This window comes from Sardina pilchardus, chromosome 8 (assembly GCF_963854185.1).
Source record: "Sardina pilchardus chromosome 8, fSarPil1.1, whole genome shotgun sequence".
Lineage (NCBI taxonomy): Eukaryota > Metazoa > Chordata > Actinopteri > Clupeiformes > Clupeidae > Sardina > Sardina pilchardus.
The window spans coordinates 5,214,266-5,239,947 of NC_085001.1; the positions used below are offsets into that span (position 1 = coordinate 5,214,266).

Below are 25,682 nucleotides of genomic sequence, written 5' to 3' on the forward strand. Positions count from 1 at the left end.
AACTTTTATGCACCACATGATGAATGAAGCTCATCAAAATATATTATATATGATTAAAGTGATAACAACTTTGTGTAATCCAGAAATCATGTTTTATTCAAAATGCATATTTACAAAATATAAAACACACTGTACAGTTAATCCCTTGATATCTGGCACAATGAGAAGTAAATACAGCTGTAATAGCCTATGGTGCTGATTTGATTACCTGAGAATAATGATCTGTTAAATGCAAGTACACATACCACAGTATTTGTCTATAAATTCATTAAAAGAGTGACACAAAGCAATGTAAATATCAATACAGATCAAGTCAAAAAATTAGCCTACATCTTCCTAAAAAAAAAAAGAGGAAACTCACAAAAAAGGTTATAACTTCATTTTGTTTTGAGGCTCAATCTTGGATTTGAGTAAAAGCTTTAAAAAGTGCTCAAATAATGCCGTATTAATTAAGAATAAGAAAAGAATAATGAGATTTATATACATTCATGGTAGAGGAACTCGTATTCTACTAGTGCTGCAGTAACTTCATCACATTGCTTTTGTGCCTTCACAGACTGCCGCACAGCACTTGCACACACATGAGAATAGTTAAAAACACAGCTACACAATTTGACTTGTCTGGCTCCTAATCTCAAAAGAAACACTCAACACAAGAAATACTAAAAGGCCTGAGCACAGAACAGGCATGGACGACAAGTAAAAGGTCAAAGGTCAGAAGTCTTCATGGTCTGTGATCATACTGGCTGACCCTCCTCTTTAAGTGGGACAGCGTAGCCTTCAGGTACTTGCTCCTCTTCTTCTTCATTTGGTATTCTGCTGACTACAGAGGGACAGAGCAATGAAGAGGTAAGCATTTCTATTGAGCTTTTAAAAAGGGATGAAAGTGGGTCAAAACGGAAAATCTTTTATCATTTGAGCTGAAAGCAAGGTAAGCGAGCATCAATATCAGTGAGATGGGACTTATTGACATACCCTCTTTAGGTTCTTCAGTCTGTTGTATTCATCCATGGCATCCTGTTAATAAAAACAAATTCACTGTCAGTTAGGCTCAAAGTCTTAATCAGGAGGCAACACTAAGTGAGCCAGTAGTTTCCTGTGTATAAACTGCATTGTGGTGTTCTTTGAACTTCAAAAAAGAGAAAATCACATATTGCCCACAGATATGTATAACCCACAGTGCCAAATAGCTAAATTAATCAGAATCAGATCAGAATGAAGCAAGGAAATATATGCCCATGTTCATTCAACCTTTATTTATTCTCGGAGTGTCTTTTATTTTCATGTTTGCTACATTCTTCCCAGTCTGTTGAGTAAATTTTCGGGTGTCATATCATTAAATTGTGAACGGCTAGTGACAAAGGTCCTGAGTCCTGACTGTTGTTTGTCTTGATGTCAGGGGCAACAAAAAAACGGTTGCAGATAGCCAACTCCTGTACAACACGACTCGGCATTTATTTCAACAACAGCACAACACAGAGTTAACAAGAGAGTTCACCACGTTACGGTATGATCCCCATGTATAGCCCTCCCCAATGTATTAACCTCATAAGAAAAGTTGCATAAACAACATAAAAAAGTCTTGATAAATAGGGATACATTACAGTATCTAATGCTGTAATTTTGTTTTGGGGTAAATTCTGGGACAGAATATGGTCTGCAGTGTCTAAGTGAAACCCTAATGAAAGGCCGTTTGTGTGTGTGCTGTTTATATACTCTCTGTGAAACTCACCAGGAATTGTGGGCTGCCCTCCTGCAGTCTGTCCAGCTCTCTGTCCACCTCGGTCACTCCCAGGTTAACATCGTCGATCTCCGCTTGAATCCGCTTGTACTCCATGTGGTCCCTATCAAACGCACGCTTGTAGTCCAGCCTCTGCTCCTCTGTGACAATAGGAGGGAACTCACTGCAAAACAAGGAAGTGAGGGAGAAATAAATATGGGCAGGAGATGTGGATGTTATGGATGGATGTGTGTGTGTGTGTGTGTGTGTGTGTGTGTGTGTGTGTGTGTGTGTGTGTGTGTGTGTGTCGAGAAGCCATGCTAAATGTTGTTTAGAAAGTCCTGCTGTATCATGCTGTGTCATCCGATTTCCCTTAATGGTTGTTTACACATGGTTCAAAATCTTATTTTTTTCCAACTGGGAAAAAGACTTTCAAAGCAATCCGGAAGGGAAACATCTCTCTTCTTACTGGGTAAAATAATATTCTTCAACTAAAACCTAAAATATACTGTATTTCCTCACTCTTACCAAACTATCCCTACATTATCAATCTCCATGAGCCCATTTCTGACCAAACTGAACCTTACCTGTCCAAGTCAAGGTCGTCCAGTTCATCAGCAGACTCTGTTCCCATGTCACTGCCCTTCAGCTTGCTCTTCAGGCCGCCCAAGGAGCTTGTAATGTCAGAGCTCCTGTAAGCACACAGACACACACCCCTTCAAATAAACTACACACACAACACCTACAAGTAACTTTTCAACAGTCAGTTGGGGTCTAAATGGTTAATTGAATGACGTGGATAGTATTCAAATGTCTTCAATGGTCTTTTGACAACCTGGGAAACAAGCTCTTCCGGTCCAGGTAACACAACAAATAGCCTAACAAAAGAGCCTATGCAAGATCACACTACAGAGAAAAAAAAAGGCAAAAAAGAAAAACTGTGTGAGTTTTAAAATAACTTATTTGTTTGTTTCTGGAATGTTAAGACACCTCTGATGAGATTAGGTCTGTCTAGATGTGATATTTACACAATGCTGTCCATAGTGTAAAGGTAGGATCAGAAATCAGACTCTACTCTCAGCAATATGGCATGCTCTTTTCTTCAAATAAATACTTCTTCCGGTACTCTATCAAAATAAACACTGAAGTAAATTGTTATCTATAATCTATATACAATCTACAATCTAGTATGTGCCATTATGAAGATACTTTCTGAACTCTGGCATTACATACATGGCTTTTGGAATGCTTGGTATATCAAGGACAGACTTTCCCTGCCCACATAGTTTTACTTTCATTGTCTACGCCTCAGGTTACCATTATGCAAGTGAAGTGGGGAAGCCATCTTTAAAAAAAAATATTCCCAAATATTTTCAAACACGTGGGACACCCAGCTCACCCTGGGAGGTATATGGGTCTCTCCTTATTCAGGCCTTCATCCAGGAAGTTTATAGAACCACCGACGCGGTCATTGTAGTCATTCACCAGAGCGTTTGGTTCGCCCGATACACTCGTCACCTAGAACCAGGATAAGAGGAGAGCACTGCATAACTAGGTCTGCTTTTACAGATACACACATACAACAAGAACTTGCAATGAAATGGATTCAAAACAATTCACTCTCTGTGTACACCACACATGACTGTAGGGGCAGAAAACTGGCACAGGCGGACCTGCATGCATTCCACGGGGGAGGCCAACCCTGTCTGTGTGGTAAATAGTTTAAGTGAATTCTAAATCTTGACCTAACCTGACCAAACCGGTTCCCCCACTTCCACCCAAGCAGAAACTGACACACATGGACGGTGAAACAGTTAATTGCAACTCAATAAGAGGATAATATCAGTGACCCTTTACTTAACATGCTGAGACCTAGAGCGGCCATTAAAAAGGCTCTTAAAAACCGAAGCATTTTCTGAAAACCAACTGTTAAAACCTGAATCAGAAACACTCTGATGGTGCAGCCAGCCTTGAAGTGAGAAACAATTGTAAGGCACATCCGGTCTTAATTGGTTAAAATCTCATAAATTTGGGAAATTTAAGAATATGTGCACATGTTCACTGGTATTTAAAAAAGTAAGTTTTAATGTGTATATGTCTTAGGGAGTAGCATAAAGATGCACAGGAATTACAATGAAGATGGTATGTGAGGTTGACAGTTAACAATAGTTTATTTTAGGAAACATTTCTTCAGTTCATCAAAGTATCTTACAACTTCTTTCCAAATGAAAAGGATGTAGGAGACCACACCCAGAAACTGGACATGAAACTACAAGCCCCGCCCTTTCCACCCTTTCCAGTATCTCTGCATGTGACATAACCTGATTAAATCGAAAGCCAAAACATGTCATGCACTTTCTATACAAGGTCAAAGAGATTATTTGTATGCTATTTGTCTTGATTGGACAAACCTTCAGACTTTAAAAAAAATGATACATTCAATAGAATTAAAAGGCATGTAAAAGTGTTGCATAACATTTCCAAGTTTTCCGGGAACAAGAAACCTTTTCTACTCAAGGTTGCCTCAGAATCTGCAAGTGTGTTTGATTTCAACATCAGCCTTCATCTACAGGCCAAGTCTCCATGGTGACAGTTGAGAGTGAATAATCATCTTGAATATTTCATGGCTAAAGTCAAGTCAGTGTATTCCAAAGATTCTAGAACAGCTCTGTTCTAGAATATTTGGTGTATTCTACATCCAAACAGGGCATTTTCACAGAGAGGAGGGTCAGTCTCCACTCACCCACTCCCCAACACTCTGGGGTCCCACATCCCGGAGCATCTTGACCTCCTCCCACAGGACGCGGTCTCTGCCATATCTGCGGATCTGCCCGCGAGTCCTCACCGCAAACACCAGCAGGATGATGAGGCCCACGACTATGAGAAAACCGAGAACAATAGCAACGGCCTGGAAGACAAGGTGGAGGGAATGGTCTTGGAATCAACACAATTTGTAAAAACAACAATGACATCATGACTCAAACTACACCATGTGAACGTGACATGGCAAGTTTTAGAGAGTGGAGAAACTCAAGGAATGACATGCAGGAAACACTTAGCCTATAAAAATAATGATGGATCAAAGAACAATTCATAAGCAAGTTAATGTAGAAGGAATGCATTTTTACACCTTGTGATTTAGGAAATGACAGAAAAAGATAAACTGCTGAATTGTGCAATATCTCAATTTCATAAACACAAAATGATCATGTGAATTTTGCAGAGCGGTTATGTTCAATCTACGAATACACACTGGTCATTTATAACAGAGGCAGATCATCAACACCACTTGACTAGACACTCACCTCCTGCGGCTCCACCACACAGTAATGGTACAGGTACTGGTTAATGAGGAGGGCGCCCGACGCCTGCCCTTGGTTCTGGAACTGGGCACACATCATTAGGACCTGGCTGTACATCATGGACCCCGACGACTGGGCCCGCGGGTTAACAGCCACCAGGTAGACGATGGTGGCAATGAGCATCAGAAGAGCCAGGATGGCCGAGACGATGATGGCCCCCAAGTAGAAGTTGGGTGCGCGGGAGGTGCTCTGGCGTGACACGACCAGGATGAAGATGATGAGCACAGCGATGAAGGTGATGGCTGCTATCGCGATGATGAAGCCCTTGCCCGACTTGGGATCCATGTACCCACCCCCACCATAGCCACCATAGCTTCCTGTGCCTGCTCCCCCACCAAAACCCCCCCCGCCATAAGAGCCTCCGCTGCCAACACCCCCACCGTAGCCCCCTCCTCCAATCCCACCTCCAAGGCCCCCCATCCCAAGGCCTCCCATCCCCATGGAAGACATGTCATAGTCCCAGGCCAGCGTGGAGGCCACACAGGCAAACACAGCCACACACATGATGATGATGATGATGGACATGATCTTCATCACACCAGGTGGGGAAGTCCAGCGGTAAAAGTGCAGGAGCTTCTCATCGTAAGTGTAGGTGTGCTGCGATCGGTTCCGGTGGCCCTGTCTGGAGACAACAGGAGGATTGGTCTTCTACAACGGTTACATCCATACCAATATCCATAAATCTACAACTGCTGCTCATTATATTTTAAATGATCAGACCATTATGTTTGAGTTTCTGAGCATGTCAAACTCTGAACTATAAACTGGAATAAAAGTTTACGAAATCAATCTATGTCTAGCTATATGAAACAATGCAACAAATTAAGATATACAGCTCTGCATAATGGAAGCACATTATAGGCCTGCCCTAGCAAGAAAGTAGGTCAGCAAAAGACCCTACCTGTTGCTTCCGTAGGGAGGCGGGCTACTGTGCTTATTTGACGGCATTGTGGGTCCTTACTCTTCTCGAGGTCTCACATTCGCTGTAGGCCTAGAGGGTAAAAATGTAGAATAAAGACAAAACAATCATGTAGGCCAACATAAACAAATCCAAACTGTGAAAGCAGTCTAGTCAATAAAGAGCAGATAATCAACATTTAGTCACTAACAAGAATAAATCTGAGAATAATGATGAAAATAGAAATTAAAGTGCACTTAGGCCTATACGGTACCCTAATTAAGGAGTTATGAAAATTGGGCACAACGTGATTGTTTTCTGAAAGTAGGCTACCGGTATAAACTAGCCAACATTGAGATCATGATGCTTGAGGGAAAAAATGCTTGAGAACATATCAGTTGGGCCTATCGTCGTCCCTTTAATGCCGCCTGGTGCCACGTAGGTTACCCTCTTAAAATGTTACAAAAAAAAAAAAAAATGACAGAAAGAAAACATTAAAACGTTTAAACCATCGTATTAAACTGTGGATTGTCTGAGTGACTGATAAGGAGTCAGGTAGGATTATAAAAAGGTTCTGCTCCAAAGCCAACAACACATTAAGCTATTTCGACGGCTCCTTGAAGGCATACACCGCGAGACAACAAAAGGCTCTTGGAAAACGAGGAAACATGATTTTAAAAAACACCAAACCTAGCCACCCATTTACAACAGAAAGCCCATCAAGCAAATACGAGGAATGCCACATTTTGCATGAACAGATAGGCCTAAACTAGCCTACTATAAACAAAGACCGTCAACTCACCTTCTCCACAGAGATCTGGCTGTAGTCTGAGAAACAACAACTTGTCCTCTATCCCCAAGGATGACACATTATGCTAATAATGTTAGACACACCTGTCAGCATCCTCCCTCTCGATACAGGTGGACATGCTCCGCCCCGAAGCTTCACCCAGAAAGCGGACACGGCTGTTTTGAAAGATGCCATCAATAGCCTACATACAAGTAAACCAACAGGTTCTACCGCTCCAGTCATGTCATACCAGGAAGCTCTTTTGTTTCCCCCAATCCACCTGTCTGCCTCTCGTTCGCAAAAGGAACAGTGAAAGCAATTGCTTTATCAAATGTGACCATTCATAGCGAAATCAGTCGTTTTGCGCACAACGTTATTTTGAGAAAGTCAACAATAACAAACTTCCGGGTTAAAATGTTGAATTTCACGTTTTCGCCTCATTCGACTGTATACAGTCTACAGTTTCATATCGTGAACGCATTTCACGGAAAAACATACGTTTTGACTGTTAAACCCGGCGAAGATTCAACACATTTGCTGTCATTCCCGTTGTGCACGCGCTGCTTAAAAAGGTGATTTCCCCTCTTCTGGCATATCGTGACAGGAGAACCATGTCAACTTTGGATGCTGTTATCTTAGCGATAGTTTGTGTAATACCCTCGATATACATATCGTTGGAAAGCTTAGTTTATGGCCGTTCACGTGAGCACAATAACTTAATTTAATTAATTTTACCGAAACGACTGGTTCCGCTTTACAGGGTCACAAATATGCCTCTCTCTCTATATATATGTATATATATCAATGACATGAAAACTCATAAACATATCGGTAGATTAATTACATTTCATCATCATTCAGATATGTCAAAGGTGCCTACTAAAAAAGATTGTATTGTGAGACAAAGTGAGAGAGGAGAAACATAAACTTTACTTTGCATTGGAACACTTGACAATTATACACCTTTCTCTATGTTTTTGCCTACATTATTAACATACATACATACATACACCTACTCGTCAACAAATCAACAATATAGAATTATCTTCTGACTTATTTAGCAATCTCATGCTGAAAAAGGCAAGAGACAGCTTTTATTTGTTGTTTTATGCAGTAAGACAACTAAAAATCTGTGCATTAAACAGTGAGCTATAGGGCAGGCTTCACATTTCAAAAGAATCAGTCTGCACTCTGCACGAGCATTTGCATGTGTCATTTTCATATTCCTTCAGTACATATAAATACAAAGAACACTTTCTGTCAATAATATGCTCACTGATAAGAATAAGAACACAAACCTTGACATTTAAAAAGGTAAGACTCATTAAAATGACTAAAAACGTGGATCACACAACATTTAAGTTTATCCAAAATTCTTTGCTAGAATTGCTGGAAATTAGAAACAAACAAAAGCTGGCGTGTTGCAACTGAGCCCTCACATTCACAAATCAAACACGATTTGCATTTTATCACAGTTCAGGGTCCTATACCTTTTCCGGGCAAGGGCATAACACCTGCTAGATCATGTGGCATACAGTGATCAGAAACGGTTATCCTCGTCCATTTGTAGCACAATACCAGGAAGTGCATTACTCAGTTGACCGACGGACAGCAGATGCTTTCATCTAAGTCAATGAGACTGGAATACAGGCAAGCCATGACCATCCGCCGCTAACTTCTTCCATTCTGATGGCACTCCAATGCGTGACCATTAATGTGTGTTTTAATGTTCATATTCATATATTTTCTGCTTGATGTGAGCCAGCTTGCTCTTGAGATATTCACACCTCTCTTTTTTCTCCAAGAACGTTGGATCCTGTGGTTAGACCATAAAACGAAAATGATTGTCATGAAACCATGCACAGCACAGGTGCATGTATACTGCGAACGCGCGTGCATGCGCACACACACACTTAATGCAAGACATTCAAATACATTGTGACACAATTGTGAAAGTATAATAAATAACAAATATTTGACTAAAATTAAGTAATAATAGGTTACAGGGATTTTAACATATGGACTTTTCTGAAATGGTTACAACACCTGGTAAGACTTCATAAAATAAAGGAAAGACAATGAGAAAAGAAACTATTTATTAATAGATAATCATTCATTAGCCAAGAAATATCCCTCAGAATAGCTGCCAAGCAACATTGAGACGAAACACCTTTTGTATCAATTTGTGGTAGGGCAGTAATATACTGTAGAATGAAATGTGGTCAACGTGTGGGGTTGTGCTGGGTTTTACTACGGCACTGAACACAATTCAGCCAATCATAATCAAGGACCAGCATTAATGTTATGCACAAAGGCCACTTGGCCATGAAAAAGTTCTGGAATTGACAACTAAAGGAATGTGTTTGTGAACGTGCCAGGCAGACAGGATGCAGAGGGGAATTCTGTTCAGGTGCAAACTGCATACTGAAATGCGAGTGGAAACACTGGAAACTTCCAACAGGCCTTTCAGACATATTGTCATGCTATAAATAACATGTTGAGGTCACCACCACTCACCATCTTTTTCCTCTGATACTCCTGTATGACTGCGTCGACACGCTCCTTCTCCTGAAGATGACACACACACGCACACACACACGCGCACGCACACACACACAATATTCAGTTAAGTATGTTCAACACATGAACCTAGAAATTGGCATGGTGGGCTTTTCAGTTAGGCTATTAGCTGGTTTCATGCTCATTCAGCTCAATGCAAATCAAACCAGGTAATAGGCTAACTGAAAAAACACCATACCAATCTTTAGGCGAAGTGAAGGGTATGTGATGATGAGGGGCTATTCTAATTCCAAAGGCCTGGATCCATGAAATAAGTGGCCTTTAAAAATAAAAATATGCCTGCCTCTATGATTCCATACTTATGACCCCTGTATTTGAAGGAAAACATTTATTTATGTACGATACATTATTCATTCACAAAGAAAATTGAAGGTTGGACATTTCCTCATTTTCCAAAAGATGATTTTATATTCCTCTATAGTCAACTTAAGCAAAAACTAAATAGCTGCCATTGATTATTTTAAGGGTCACCAAGAGATCAGGTACCATTTGGCTGGTAGGACGGATGTTCTGCATCATGTTGTCCATCTCATCAAACTTCTTGATCAGGACCTCAACCTCAGCGTGTAGCTCCTTGTACTCTGCGTACTGGTCATTGAACACTGCCTTATAGTTATCACGCTCCTCATCGGAGTAAATAGGGGGGTATTTCCTGTATGTGTACAATGAAAGAGAAAGAGAGAGAGAAAGAAAGAGGAGAAAACAGGGAAAGGCAGGAGTAGACACATCAAGTAGATACTTCTAAAAATCAATTTAAAAAACGTAATTCAAATTAGATCCTTTAACTTACGCCACATAATCTGGAATGATCACAGGTTTGGGAATGTGTCCGGCTGGAATGTGACCCCGGATGATCTCCGGCTCTATTGTGGGTGCGGGAGACAGCGATCGGCCATCAGGCTGGACCGACAGCATAGCCTGCCTCACTGGTTCAGAAACACTGGAGCCTGGGCCGGTCTGCACACATGAGCACACCGATTAGCAGCAGAAGTGGAAAGTTGGAAAGTGATAATATGAAGGTAGTGGTTTAACATGCATGTTCATTTGTTGCTTAAAAGAAGAATAGGAATTACCAATCCAAATGGCAATGATGCAGTCGTCTTCATCTGTAAAGGACAAACCAAAAAAACAAGGGAGGGTCATGTTATTCTGAAACGTCACTCACTCATAAAAAACAGCAGTGATTAACTGAGCAACTAAAAGACAAAGCAAAGCATCTGTTTTTTTCCCCCATGATAACATTTAAAGGTGAAGTGAAGTTCTAGATTATAATCATTCACATAAATTCTCCTCATGTCTAGTTAGAGTGCACGCACTCAACAGTCCTGGTTCTGTGAATAGAAACACAGTGGCACAGACCGAGCCATACCATCACAAATGCTGCTTCTGAGGCATGGGAGAGAGGAGAACGTTGTTGAGTGGCTGTTGAGCTCACATATCAGAGATAATTCACCACAATCGAATACAGTTGGGTTTTAGATTGCCTCACCTCATGCGCTAATGCCTCACGACGCATTCGGGCCGCCTCGTGCCTCCATAGCTTCACGCAAACGGCAGAGCCCACCAGATACACCACCATGTTAACAAAGAGGAAGATCACGGCTGCGGTTTGGCCCGCTTCGGTGCGGCAAAAGGCTGCATTGGGGCCATTGTTGAACACGTGGTAGTTGCAGAGGCCCCCCCGGGTAGTGTCTCTCACATAGACGATGCCACCGGCCATGTACAGCATGCTCAATGCAAAATTGATGATGCACTCCGTGAGGGGCCACCAGCTGGAGTCCAGCAGGATGGTGCGGTAGTACATGGTCATGCCCAGCACCAGCATGATGACCGTCACCACCCACGCCAAGCCGGCGACCACAAGGACGAAGGGAGTCTTGGGCCCCGTGTACTGGCTCCCACCTCCATACATGCCTCCCATGGCGCCACCACCCATTCCCCCGATGCCCATGCCGGGCTGGGAGTAGCCGAACATGTTGAACCACTCGTTGTCCTTGTGCACGTAGGCGCAGACGCAGGCGAAGACGGCCGCCCCGAGCAGCAGCTCCACGCAGGCCAGGATGCGCAGCAGCCCAGCCCAGGACTTCATGTAGGCGTAGCGCTGGTGGTAGTCCTCCACGCGCTCGCTGTAGGTCATGGCCGAGCGCCCGGACACCCCAGACACCGACTCCACCGGCTCCCCCAACAACATGGCCTCGCGTTCTTTCTGGGAAGTGTAACTACCTCCGGACCCACCGTAAGGGTCAAGGTATGACCCAGGCGGACCCGGAGAAGGGGGGCAGGAGTTTGGAGGAGAGCATGGCACACCACCAGAGGTAGTGTTTTTCTCTGGTGAGTCTGAACGGGACGACCAGCGCTTGCTGCCACGGAAAAAGTTCTTCACAGAGTCGGGGAGGAAACGATGGACAGGTTTGATGTCCATGGCGTCGTCGTGGCCGTCCTCTGTGTCACTTGGGTAGAACTCAGATCCAACCGGAGGGTGCGAAGGAAGGGGCGGGGGTGGGAGGGGGTCTGCACTCAGGGCCAGCTCTGTGTCCCTTGCAAGTGATCCGATGGGCACCTGGTCATAATGTGGATCTCTGACCCGGTCAAAGCGAGCATTTGACTCATTCCATGCAGACATGGTGAGTGTTTTTTCATAGAACCTACCAGGTAAGATAGCAAAATGAATAGTAGATCAGATCTGCCTACAATAATTATAAAGAAATAATAGCCTACAATTAATTAATAGTAAATCAGATCAGGTGTATTTAATATGACTTTTTAATCAGTTAAAACCATCAACAAGAGTGCCTGGACTGCTTTTCTACACTAATAATTTGAAAACAAAGGAGCTTTTTTTTGTTGTTGAAAATTTCCTGATACGACCGCCCCCACCCCAACCCCAACCCCAACCCAAAACACACGCAAAAAACGTTAAGCTAAAGTAGCACATTCGATTGTCTTCTAAATACGAAGGGTATGTGTAAAGGCCTAAACTATCTATTGTGAGAGAAAATTTCAGAAAAAAATGACAGAAACATATAGCCTACCTCTCTCAATAAGCTTTGCGTTGCTCTGAGGTCCACCGCACCTGCAGACCACGATGTTTCCAGTCTGAACAAGAAACAAAACTCGAACTGCTATAAAAAGCTAACTTATGGCTATTCATGTTTCTGTCTAACATTATTGGATTTTACATGTTAGACAATGTTTTTAAAACTAGAACTACACCACAAAGAATCTTTGCTAAGCTTATGTCGACGAGAAACCTGAATAAACAAAACGGATGCTCTGAGAGACTGCACACAAGTTTCGACGGATTGTCAGGCTACTTCTGTCTAGACCTAGTAGCCTACAATTATACAGGTGTTAGTGTTCACAATGCCCGAAGAGTTGTGACCCTCGTCGACTGTTTTCGTTTTTAATTAAATTCAAAATGTACTACTCACCTGCTTCAGATAAAACCTTTTTACCTGGCCTCCAATTATCTTCCACCACAAACCTTAGCGCCGGGGGTTGTCTCTTCTGGAAGTCCATCCCTAAAGATGACGTATTTGTTCAACCTGTCCGACCGGTATGGATTCATAGACGAGGTAAATGGTCACAATACGCCTCATAAATAATAGGCTACCAATAAACATAAGCTACACATTAATAATATGATAGCTTAACAATAATGATGTTTTAAACATAACTTCAGGCATACTTTTTTACACGTGATATAGGAAAATATAGTGTAATCACAAAGATTCAAGGATTCAGCATTCATCTTTATTTGTAGTCTACTCAGAGCCAATAGACTGTTCATTTTATTACTGATACTGATGACATCTTCAACCAACCATCTTCATGCCTAACTGCAACTGCATATTGATTTTTTATATCAACTGCAGGACCAGTAGAAAATGGGCCTCACCATTTGTATTACATTGTGTTGCTTTTAACAGTTCAGTTTTGTACAATGCATTAAACATTTATTCTAACACACTAGGCTATATAAGGGCTGAGTGAAAAAAACTGGAGTCAAAACTCCAAAAAAGGATACTAGATCAAGCCTATTCCTTCAATTTGTCATTAAGCCTGGGACAGTCAAGTCAGATTATTGTCTTGGAAACTACTTTCAAACTTAAAACCTTAACTGGAATGTAAGTGCCAAATTACAATAGTCTTGCTCAATCTTTTACTTATCCAAACAATCACCATGTTTCATACAAAAGCCTCACACAAACGTCCTACATGTGTAAGGTGCTGTGTACACTATAAAAATACAACTGTAATTTCTATCGGCCACTCAAGCCTCAGACACCTTGTGATACTTCAACCAAGTGCATGTAACAGATAAAACCTCTCTGCGCTCATGCGTCTGAACAGCTGTGTGGATGGAGAAGTATTGCGGCCCTTCCAGGTGTGAAAATGATTTCACAAGCATCTGCCAGTCCGAACAGCTGGGGTCAGAGATCTGTTTAGTTATTGTCCTTTAACCACTGCTCTATCCACTGTGAAATTTGATCCAGGTTCCTCTCCAGGTCCTCTGGCTCATTGCTAGGCAACTGGTGAACAATCTCTGGCTTGTAGGCCTCCATGGCCTCCTCGTAGATGGTCTGGAAGATCTCGCATTGGACATTGTCCTGAAGTTTCTTTCCCGTGTAGCCCCTAACAAAGAGTTTACATTAGTTCACCACAGCTGTTTTCTTTTTGTGTGAATATTGGCTTGCAATTCAATTGTAGGATGTGGCCACAAACACATTCTTGTTAAAGTTCATACAGTACATCACATTCCCATACTGCCATACATTCACATCTTCAATCCTGCAAACTAGCTTAGAGTTTATAAAAACACAAATGCCTTTAAATAAGAGACCATAAATCTCTTTCAATGACAATGATGGGAAGTAGGCCGGTGTGCTTCATCACTGTTACTAACAGAACACAGGAAGACAAAACTTCCTTATATTTCCATTTCGAACTAATTCTATTCTGTAATGTACTGTACTGTAGCATACAGAGGCATTTAGACATTTCACTTCCATTCTTGATAAATGATTGCAAAGGTAAGTCAGTATCAGGTCTAGTGTTCATGTACTGTTCTCCAAATAAAACATTACTTTAATTTAAAGGAAATGACAATGATATGCAAGATGATAGAAACAGGCATATCATGCAATTTACAGTATAGTCCACAGAAGCACAATTTATGTGAGGGATATCCCAAATGAAGGAGCTTGTTTATCGTGAAGTACAGAAGGATCTTGACCAAAACAGATTTTCTGCTCACCTGCCCTCCAGTCGGTTATATAAATTCGTGTTGTCTGTGCGAAGAACAAAGACAATGTCGAACCATCGCTCAGGGAAGAAGTCGCATCCATGGTAATCCACTATCACACCTCCGTCTCCCATCTTATCTTCTAATTCATCCACCACCTGAGCTCACCACACACAGACAACAACACACCATAAATACGTGTTTGTTTTCATAAATTGTATCCCTTTTAACTAAGGCTGTAACAGATGCATATGTAAACCAGTAATTGAAATGAAGTCATTTTCAGGCACATACTCTGTCCTCGTCCAACACCGGACACTGGTATTCATCATCAAATCCATCAAACAGTTGTCCTAAAGGAAAAGAAACTCTGTATTAACTTTTTTTTTTTTTTTTTTTTTTTTTTGCTGTTTTCAACTCCAACTCATTCTGTGTCAAATCAGATAAGGTTGTTACTGCACCATCTCAGATTTTGTTCAAACCTACATACTGTACCTCAGTGTTTACATAAGAAAAATCCCTTGGCACACCACCAAACAAAAATGTAACAAATTACACACTGTAGCCTAATACAGCAAAACAATGAAATGTAGTCTCCCCATTTGTTCACAGTTCAGTTCAGTTTTCCTTTTCAAGTAGGGTAGGCCCAGAGCGGTAGATAAAACATGGGTAGGCCTATTTGCGTCTTTTCACCCATTGATATTAGAAAGCTTGATACGTCGAGTTCTATTATAGGCTACGTGAATGTGGCCGTCACAATGCTGGGGCAAACACCTATTGGGCAACACTTGCCGACAATCAGAGACACCTGTCTGATTTCCACTCAGACATTTTTTGTGAATGAATAATGTATCGAATTATGTATTAAATTAAGGCAATAAGATCAATTTCAAAAAGATGAAAGATGTATTCCTCTTTTAAGTCAACTTTAGCATGGGTGTAATTCACTTATGCAGAGCACTGTATGTTCTGTTAACACACTGCATAGATATTGTTGCTCTTGCTACTCTTATAATGTACATATTGTTCATACTGCATAGCCATATTTATCCTGCTCTTATAAGGTTACTAATAATAATACACTGCACATACAGTGGGGAGAAAATGTATTTGATACCATGCTAAAGTTGCATAAAAATAGGAATATAAAATCATCATTTGACAATCAATCTTAATTCAAAAAATGAGTAAAAATAAAACAAATGTTAAATAAATAAATGTTCTTCCTAAACGCTAGGGGGAAGGAAGTATTTGACTCCCTATGTATGTTGGAATTAAAATAGCCCCACATCATCACACCCTTTTTCCAGTAGGCCTATTAGCCTGTTTGATGCTCATTGAGCTCAATGCAAATCAAACAGGCTTAATAAGCCTACTGGAAAAAGCACCATGCCAATCTCTAGCTATGGTGAAGGGTATGTGATGATGTGGGGCTATTCTAATTCCAAAGGCCAAGGGAACTTTACCAGGATGCACAATATCCTGGATCCATGAAATAGCTGGCCTTTAAAAATAAAAATCTGCCTGCCCCTATGTTAACCCTATGTGTTAAATTCCCATAGGGTTACATAGGGGGTCAAATACTTCCTTCCCCTAGCATTTAAGGAAAAAAAATATTTATTTACGATGCATTCTTCAATCACAAGGAAAATTGGTGTCCTTGGTGGTTTGATTTTTACTCATTTTTTGAATTAATGCATTAAGATCAATTGTCAAATGATGATTTTATTCCTGTTTTAGTATGGTATCAAATACATGTGCTCCCCACTGTATCTATATTCAATTAATATTTAAACCACCTTCTGTAAACCAACTACTGTCTACACCACTATATATCTTGTCCCGTCTATGCACCACTTTCACATGCCACTTCTCTGCTATTTTGCACTTCTGGTTAGTCGCAAACAGCATTTTGTTGTCTTTGTACTTGCACTAATGTAGGCCTGTCAAATATTTGAATTATTTCAGTTTGACAGCCTGAATGAGCACACTATCTGGGAAGCAATATTTGGGAATATCTGGGAAGCAATATTTGGGAATGTCTTGAAAAGTGTTACTCAAAGCCAAACCAAATTTTGTAGGATGCAAGACAAAAATTTTCTCAATATGAATGAACCATTAGAAGTGTATTGTATTGCAAGCTCAATGCTTTGATACAAGGCCCCACATTTGTCAAAATATAGTTTTTTTCCCCTTTAAATACAATATTTCCTTACAATATTAAGGACAGAACAAGGTACGGTTACATTTTTCTCCCATTTTAAAAATTACATTAATACACAGGATTAGGTGTTAAAATCCCTTGTGCCAAAATCCAGGGTAAAAACATATTAAGAAGCCCCTGTTCAAAATGAACCAAGCTACCCACCAATCTGCAAACCAATGGTCACAGTACAAATGGCCAATCTAACAGCAGTATACAGTACTAGTTATCTATTTGGAAGTAGCTCAATCATGGACATTTAATGTACAAAAAGTATCAAAGTATTTTTTCAGTCATATTGTTAATATGTCTGTCATTCCATCGTAAAACGTTTGGGAAGAACATGAATAAGACTTTGCCAGATACTAATGTCCAAACATGGGTCCCAAGATAAGACATTTTAGAGTGAATTAAAGGGAAAAGAAGATATGAAAATATGGAACTGAACAAAAATATTGTGACCATTTTGGGACCAAAGCATTATGTAGAGATCGTGAAGAAGGACTCAGTTTGATTTAACATGGAATGATCCATCCATGTAAACTGTAATCTGTGCATTCCAGCATGTTTACCTTCTTGAGCCAGGTCTCCTACATTGATGTATGCTAACCCTGTTCTCTGGGCAAGCTCCTTCCCCAAGGTCGTTTTACCAACTCCAGGAGTTCCTTAGGGGAGGAAATACAAATGAGATTTAAAATCCAGAGCAAGCAGTCAGTTAATGCCCTTATTTGATAGCATACAAGCTTTGCATTTTAGATTGTGAAGCTACTATAGGCTCCAAGCTCCCCTAAGGCTCCGCCAGTTATCTTCACATTTTCAAGCAATTCATTGATTAGGCTACAGCAGACTTCAAAAGCAACTAACGACACCAAGCATACCAAACAACTGTTAAGAAAATGCACTTGTCCTGGAATTTGTAATGTTGTTGATGTTCGTGCTTTCTTCCAAATGAAGCATGCAACCATTAGAAAACGTTCAACTGTCTGTAAGCTTCAAAGTCTTGGTCAAAATCTTGGAGATAAGCATAGTGAATACACAATATAATGCTACCTGAAATACACACTTATCTCGCTTTTATACACAGATGATACCCACCAGAGGTACAACTCATGTGACTGCTTTAGTTCCAATCTATCCTTACCTGTCAGTAGAATATTTGGTCTTTTCATGATTTTCATTGTAGATGGCACACTTTGTCAACGGCGTAACAGGCAATTTCTATAACAGACGACTAAAAGTGAGAGAGAATCCCCCCAAAATGACAATTCAAGCCAAAAAATCAAGTCAAATCAATCCAAATATGAACAAACTTCATTCACATCAGATCACAAAACGTGCTCTGGAGTGTGCTGTCCTGTTACGTCATATACATGCGACAAAAAAACAAGTGAACGTCATTTTAAAGGGGTATTCCCAAATTCAAAAAAGTTGTGGATTTTCAACTGCATGTCAGGAATTTTGTTTCATATTTGGTGAAAACTGAGGTGAGATAATCAGCGTTATTTATTGTTGCATAGCAAAATTAGCTGGTTTCTCCTGTTTAATGTCTATTTGGTAGATACGGTTTTGCCAGAGTTGCTGGTTTGCTAATGTGAACTTAGCTAGCAGCTAACGTTAACTTAGCAACCTAAACAACGTAGCTCTTAGATAGCTGCATTTAAACACCTTTATTACAACACATTTAATTGAAAGGCCATTTCATCATCACGTGACGTTTAATTTGCATTCTTAATATATGTGAATCAACCTCATTTATGGCTTTAATAACATATTCAGCAATGTTTACAGTAGGTTGCCACCAACAACCATTGGCAAACTTTTCTTTTTAAATCACTACGTTACCTTAACGAATGTTAACCCTGTCAACATCTAGTTGTTAAATTACAACTTGTCAAATGTCTGCGTGTGTGCACAATGACTGGTGCGCAATTTCGCATAGAATGACAACGATGTAAGCCTGTGTAACGTCAGCCCTTTAAAAGTAAGATGACGAATGAGCTGCAGTGCTGAGGAGTATTTTGAAATCGGCCATATAGAGGTCTGTAATGTAGAAAATAACGTTGTTAGTTAACTATTAATAATCTATTTTCTTTCGATCATCTGCTTTTTAAGCTCTGTTCTTCGAGTTGGTTTTGGATGGAACGCACTGAGGCTGATAATGTCAAAATTGTCTCTAGGAGGGACGTCATCCTCTGCTAAAGTAAGTTGGCCTGCACATCATTAGTCTACTTTTAATCAGCTAATAATTGTCATGTAATTTCTGTTCACCAGCCCTGTGACATATAGGATACTGACTCTCGGCACACTTTTTCCCAGTTGAACAGTTGGGTGGAGCCATCATTTGGTGGCTTAAATTCAGGGCTGAGTGGGTTTTCGCTGAAGAAAGGACAGCGCTCTGGAGAGGGCAAGGGTAAAGGGCAGCTACTTGGCAGTGACACCAGCAGCAAGCGTCCAAAGAAGAGGAGGGTAGACCCTAGTGTCTCCGATTCCCGGTCGCTCTCCACAGAGGTATCGGCCACTGACCAGGATGAACCATGGGTTGATACACACAGACCGTGCTCGCAGGTGATGACTTGGCTTAGTGCTGAAGAGTTCTACTCCTTTCCCGAATCACAGCATTTTTGCAGAGGACCTGACAGCAAGTCCAAACACTGATATTCAGTGTTGTGAGCATGAACCGTTTTGGAAATCATAATTTGAGATTAAGAGGTAAATTAAGAGTCAGTAATGAACCTTCGTCATTGATTTATTTGCTGAATATTTGTGTTTGCGCCTTTATTTCCTCATACTAACTGTAGGCAGAACTGGCAGTCCACAAGAAGAAGATTGAGGAGGTTGAAAGCTGGATCAGGACGCATGTAGACTCAAAAGACATTCACAAGGTTTGACTTCAGTGACCTGTTAGATGTATAATTTTTTTTACTAGCATTACCTTGCATGGTCCCATTTTTCTCTTTTTTGTTTTTATTTGAATGTGCATGACGTAAGAACATTCCTTAGATTATAAATACAATGTCCGCATCATTCTCCACAGGGTGGCACCATTCTCCTTCTAACGGGCCCCTCTGGATGCGGGAAAACGGCCACCGTACGTGTTCTTGCTCAAGAACTGAACTTTCAGATCCAAGAGTGGACAAACCCTTCCACTGTGTCTGAGTTCCGAACAGATGAAACTTTTAGAGAGACTTTTGATCCAGGTATGACTACTCAGATTCAAGAGAGCTCTGCCATTCGGTGAAGTCTCTTATTTGCATGATGGCACATGTAAACATATTTGATATACATGCTACGTATATGTCACTTACTACCAAGCCATCAGTAATAACTTCCCCTCCTTCAACCCCAACCCCACTCCAACCATGATCAGGTTCTAGGTTTAATGGCTTTCAAAACATCTCACAAACGGCGGCCTTCCAGGAGTTCTTGCTCAGGGCCAACAAATATAACTGTCTTCAGATGAGTGGGGACAACCTGACAACTGACAGAAAAATCGTCCTAGTGGAGGTACTGTGGAAATGCAACAACAGCTGGGTGGGGAAATGAATGGAGGGGTATACATTACTACATGCAGAGGAGAAATGAAATATTTAACGTGATTTGCTGGCATGATTGGAAGCCAGTTATTGTGGAAAAGTATGTGCACATCCCAGGTCAAGGTGCAGAACAAGGGTAAATCATAAAAATGGAAAAAAAGTTCGCACACTTGAAATCCTTCTTTTTTACTTTTATTTTCTCTAGCACAGAAAAACATTTCGACCGTGTGGTCTTCTTCAGATTCACTGCAGGAACATACTGATTGGTTTTTAATTACACCTGGTCTACAGGGGTGTGGCTTCTTTTTTTAACTCTTACTTCCCCATGATTGGAAGCCCACACACTCTATACCTAGCTAGATTTTTCAGGTTTTCACTAGAGGAATGTTTTTTTTTTTTGCTCTTGGTTGTGAGTTTCACCTTTTCTGTCCATTTCAATTCCACTTTAGGAATTCCCAAACCAATTCTACAGGCAGCCAACATGCCTGCATGATATTCTGAGGTGAGACTCCAATGTGTCTTTGTGTTCTGTCTATCAAGATTACATGGTTGCATGAAGATTGCATTGTTTTGTAAGCCAGTGAGAGATTTTAATCTCATCGTTCCTGATTTCCACAGGCGCTACGTGAGAACGGGCAGGTGTCCCCTCGTATTTATTGTGTCGGACAGTCTCAGTGGAGATCGAGGCTCAAGACTTCTCTTCCCCAAGGACGTGCAGGATGAGCTGGCGATTGGCAACATCAGGTGAAACACTATGGGTGCCTCTCATCTGTTTTTTTTTATACACCCTCCCTTCCTTCCTCGATCCTCGTCTTCACTAATCTAGATAAAGAATGATGGGGCGGCAACAATGGGATAGTCTATCTAGTGTTAGTTATAGATCAGTGGGAACGAGCCTCGAGGATCGAGGGTCGAGGAGAGCGTTTGCGAGCCACCCAACTTCAGCTGCTGCAGTACACTGTGCACACATTCCAACCATAAGTGCGTATAGTGACACACGTCCACCACTGATGATGCATCACAACGGCTCTAATGGACAGAGAGTCATTCCTGGCCACTGCATCCATCCTAATTAGGACTTCCCTCTGTGCTGAAAGAGCAAGAGGATCAGCTTCCTCTGATGCACAATACACACACACACACACTTAAATGTTTTTGCTTCTTCTGTGTGTGTTTCTGTGATATTAAAGTAGTACTTCAGATTGTTACCTTAATGTAACCGCTTTGAAGCCATTTTGATGGTAAAGAAACTTGCAGTAGGGAGAATCGCACACTTAGTATAGCTGGCAGAGCCTCTCAGGGGGAAAACTAGTCTTGCCATTTGGCTGACGGCGAACTAGAGGCATCTCTTGAGAATCGTGAAGCATCACCTAGTTTCATCTCTTTGGAGATGTCTTCGCCTGTTGCTAGTCCAGGGATACGGACGAACCATATCTTACAACTCTAAGGAGAGCTCTAGAGTTGCCTATGTACCTGAAACCACATTGGACACTTTTAATTAATTGATCTCTCCATCCATGATGGATTGTGCCTTTGTCAGTGATTCCAGTCCAGAATCCACTTTGTGCTTACCTCTGTTGTGCTGCTCTGTCTTGTTTTTTCCAGCTTTAACCCCGTTGCCCCCACAAGCTTGATGAAGGTCCTCAGTCGAATCGTCACCGCTGAGGCAGGAAAGGTCTGAATGTCTCACAACTTCTTAGACACACTTTTGCCTTTTTCACACATGCCTGTCTTCTCTCCCATCATTCGTTCTCCTTTTGACTCTATGAGTTTCTAGTTCTGAGTCTACGGAGAAGCTTCATGCTCTCTTCATGCTTTTCGTGATGTGTGTGTAGAGCGGGGGCAGGATTACTGTTCCTGATAAAGCTGCCCTGGACCTCTTGTGTTCGGGCAGTTCAGGAGACATCCGCAGCGCCATCAACAGTCTACAGTTCTCTTCTCTCACAGGTGAAAGGCAGATCACATTATCACACTTCGCTGTTTGCCATAATAATGGCAATCATCTTTTAGTATAATTTGTCTTTCATACTGATCAGAATGATGACCATTGGTAGTGATAAAAGAGAATGCAATCAGGAAGCATAGCTAGAGGATGTACTTGTGAAACATTTTTTAATTTAACAGAGCTTGAATATGATGATTGTGCCTGTGAAAGAGAAACACTGAAACACTGTATCATCACTGTTTCATCATCAACAGATCACTCACTTGAAAAGAGTCTCTGGTCTGCTAAGAAGGGAAAGTCAACAGCTGCACCTCGAAAGGCAGGACCAAAGCCCAAAGCAAAAGGCAGATCCTCCAAAAGCATTGACATGCTGGAGGAAAGCCAGGCTATTGGTGGGAAAGATGCCTCCCTCTTTCTTTTCAGAGCATTAGGGAGGATCCTCTACTGCAAACGTAAGATCTTCACAGCTGTTTCTAGTCAATTTCACATTAGCTACAGTATGTTCACACAGACTGACACAGTGCTTTGTTGTTAGCAGATAAATGTATTCGTTGACAAATTGCTTTCTAGGTGAGAGTTTTGAGGCTTCAGAAGTACCTCGATTACCTGAACACTTATCCGAACACCAGAGGGACAAATTACTGGTTGACCCTGAGGTACCATCTCACAAAAGCATACACGATGACTGTACCAAAATACCGATGTGATATTGAAATACTAACTAGTACTTTTGTGTCTTCCCCTCTCTTAGATGGTGGTTGAGCGGTCGCATATGTCCGGAGAGTTTTTCAGCCTTTACCTTCAACAGAATTACATGGACTTCTTCTCGGACGTGGACGATGTAGCTCGGGCTAGTGAATACCTGTCTGACGCTGACTTCCTCACGGCTGACTGGACTGTGAGTCCATTTTCTGGTCAATTATACTCCCTGAACTAACTCCCCGATCTTGAAAGTTTGTCAAACTCTGCAATGAGTGTATTTGAATTAGCCTGATAAACCAGCCTAAATGGATTGGATGTCTAATTTAGTCTGGCTCCGATGAATGGATACAACGGAACATTGTTGATGAGCACAACCCGTTGTCTTTCAAACCGTGTCTGTGCCTATAGGCCAACGCTCCCTCAAAACCCCGCCCCAGAGCCCTCTGCCCCGCCTGCGTTGATTCAAAACACATCTCTGCGTTGTGATTGGTTTAGTTGCCATCTGCCAGATTCAGGGCAGTGTTTTCAAAATGTACAGTGGTCCGAGGCCAGACCCAAATGCAGGCAAAACATTTTGCCGTCCAGCAGTTGGCGCTGGTTTTCCAGGTTATATTTGAATAGAATCTGACTGTATTTTTTAATGAAGACTTATCACTTGTTTTTTAATTGGATGTGCATGTGTTTTAATTGGATTCAGTTATGTATGTTGCAGCTAGTTGGATGATGCAGTAATTGATTTGTTGTAGACTATAATGGTGATGGGTTGATGTTGTAACCTGGAACTGTTTTACAGTCTCGCTCCACCATGCTGGGGTACGGGGCATCTGTAGCCACTAGGGGCCTCATCCATGCTAACTCTGCTCGGGCTAAAGCAGACTGCCAGACTTCCGTGGGCTTCAGGCCCCTGCACAAGCCACACTGGCTTCTGGTCAACAAGAAGGTAACAGAGATGAAATGGTTTAAACTGTTGTTGCGGTTGGTCAGCTGGCATTATTATGCCTCAGCACTCATGGTGCTTTTTTGTTTACATGGATTTTGTCCCTTTGTTGTTGCAGTACAGGGAGAACTGCCAGGCCGCTCAGTCACTCTTCATAAACTTCTGCCTCTCACCTGTCAGCCTTCAGACGGAACTAGTGCCTTACCTTGCAAAACTCAACAACCCCATGAGGAACCCAGGTGACATAACCAGCTCACGCTACACTGCATCACACCACACCACACCACACACACACACACACACACTTGTGTACAAGTTATATAACAGAAAGTTCAGAAAGATGTTGATTTATTGGCATATCACTCTTCGAATAATACCAATGTCAACATTCTAGTGCTGATGGATTTAGAACAGAAAACTGTTCACAGATAACAGACAATTTCCCTATACATTCCTCTCACAGCTCAGATTGCCTTTCTTCAGGATGTCGGCCATCTCCCTCTTAGAAAATTCCCGGGAAGGTATGGCTTGATTTCTCTCAATAGGCCTGATGTCACTGAAGTGTGCCTATCTAAGTATCTAACATTCTGTTTGTGGGTCTCTGTACATTTGTGTGATGTGAGAATGCTCATGTCAGTCTAGTAAAATTGATGTATTATTACACCTATTTATTCATTTAGCAGACGTTTTTATGCAAAGCGACTAACAAAGACGAGGAACAACATTCAAAGATTCGTGATGCACTGGGCTTTGCCTCTTTCCAGGTTGAAACTGGAGGCTCTGGGTGATAAAGACACTGGACTGCTAGATGAGGACAGTGAAGGGGAAGACCCAGCCAGCCAAGCTCTCCACCCGAAGGAGACCAGCGATCCTGACCCAGGAGCAGAGGCAGAAGCAGAGCCGACTCCATCTGGCAGCCAGGGTGCCGAGGTAGATCTTCCCATGAGTCAGCCTCAGCCCACCACCACAGAGGCGCTCCTAGAAGAGGAGGACCTTCTAATAGAAGAATATGACAGTGACTGAGAGACTGGACAATGTCGCACTGACACATTCCGGAAAAATGCTGCCTTCACAGTTTGGTGATGTCAAGATGAATGAGGTTTCACAGCCCTTGTTTGGTTGTCTGTCCTCACACAAGACAGCTCTTGTTTGTTGTTTTAATAATAATAATAATATTGGTTTTCTTTCTAATATTTATTGTATTGTGTGTTGCTGTTCATGGCACATACAGTGGGGAAGATGTTACCATGAATGAGAGACTTTTGGATTGTCCAGAGAGCGGTTAGGATTTCCTCTTTTGTGAAATATTTATGTTTGTTTGCATTCTCACAAGACTGTGTGAATGCTTGTCCTCTGAGCTGCTTTTTTCTCATTGAGGATGTATAAAAATGTGAAACTGCAGTGTATATTTGTATTCACTGCAAGAACCTTCTTTGTCTACAGATTCAAATAGTGAAACCTTCATACCTTTATAACGGGGTAATTTTGGAAAGCAAGCATTATCAGCCATTTGCCATTCTAGTTCAGTTTGATAATAAAAACAAAAGTGCAAAACTGTGCTTTAGTGATGTTTTAAATCGGTGAGATGTCATGTCGCTTTCCGGGATAACATAAGTATTGCCGTAGGCTCTTGCCCACTGGCACTGAGATGTTTAACTACATGATTGTGAATGTGTGTTTGCCCTCTTCAGTTTTAAAGGTAGTGACACATAGAAGGCGTTCCCAAAAGCTCATGCAGAACGACACACAATAGGACATCCTGTTTGC

The 25,682-nt window shown here is 41.5% G+C and overlaps 3 protein-coding genes across 3 annotated transcripts; 1 reads left to right on the top strand and 2 right to left on the bottom strand.

Moving 5' to 3' along the window:
* Positions 1–69: 69 nt before the first annotated feature.
* marveld2b (MARVEL domain containing 2b) lies at positions 70–12,753 on the bottom strand. Its single transcript, XM_062543831.1, has 14 exons — positions 12,383–12,753; positions 10,840–11,995; positions 10,424–10,456; positions 10,141–10,307; positions 9,837–10,002; positions 9,288–9,338; positions 8,498–8,586; positions 5,026–5,704; positions 4,464–4,628; positions 3,120–3,238; positions 2,308–2,412; positions 1,733–1,904; positions 976–1,017; positions 70–823 (listed from the first exon to the last, which is right to left on the bottom strand). The coding sequence occupies exons 2-14, from the start codon at positions 11,971–11,973 to the stop codon at positions 725–727; spliced, it is 3,021 nt and encodes a 1,006-aa protein (XP_062399815.1). The 5' UTR covers positions 11,974–11,995; positions 12,383–12,753; the 3' UTR covers positions 70–724.
* A 336-nt stretch (positions 12,754–13,089) lies between these two features.
* Positions 13,090–18,147, bottom strand: ak6 (adenylate kinase 6). Its single transcript, XM_062542447.1, has 5 exons — positions 17,940–18,147; positions 17,371–17,463; positions 14,890–14,948; positions 14,608–14,753; positions 13,090–13,985 (listed from the first exon to the last, which is right to left on the bottom strand). The coding sequence occupies exons 1-5, from the start codon at positions 17,974–17,976 to the stop codon at positions 13,796–13,798; spliced, it is 525 nt and encodes a 174-aa protein (XP_062398431.1). The 5' UTR covers positions 17,977–18,147; the 3' UTR covers positions 13,090–13,795.
* A 24-nt stretch (positions 18,148–18,171) lies between these two features.
* rad17 (RAD17 checkpoint clamp loader component) lies at positions 18,172–25,484 on the top strand. Its single transcript, XM_062542448.1, has 17 exons — positions 18,172–18,282; positions 18,911–18,998; positions 19,115–19,363; positions 19,597–19,680; positions 19,833–19,995; positions 20,166–20,302; positions 20,781–20,833; positions 20,950–21,075; positions 21,937–22,006; positions 22,167–22,278; positions 22,531–22,728; positions 22,847–22,932; positions 23,028–23,174; positions 23,772–23,918; positions 24,034–24,154; positions 24,379–24,436; positions 24,680–25,484. Exons 2-17 carry the CDS (start codon positions 18,957–18,959, stop codon positions 24,936–24,938), a joined length of 2,052 nt encoding a protein of 683 aa, XP_062398432.1. The 5' UTR covers positions 18,172–18,282; positions 18,911–18,956; the 3' UTR covers positions 24,939–25,484.
* The last annotated feature ends 198 nt before the right edge of the window (positions 25,485–25,682 follow it).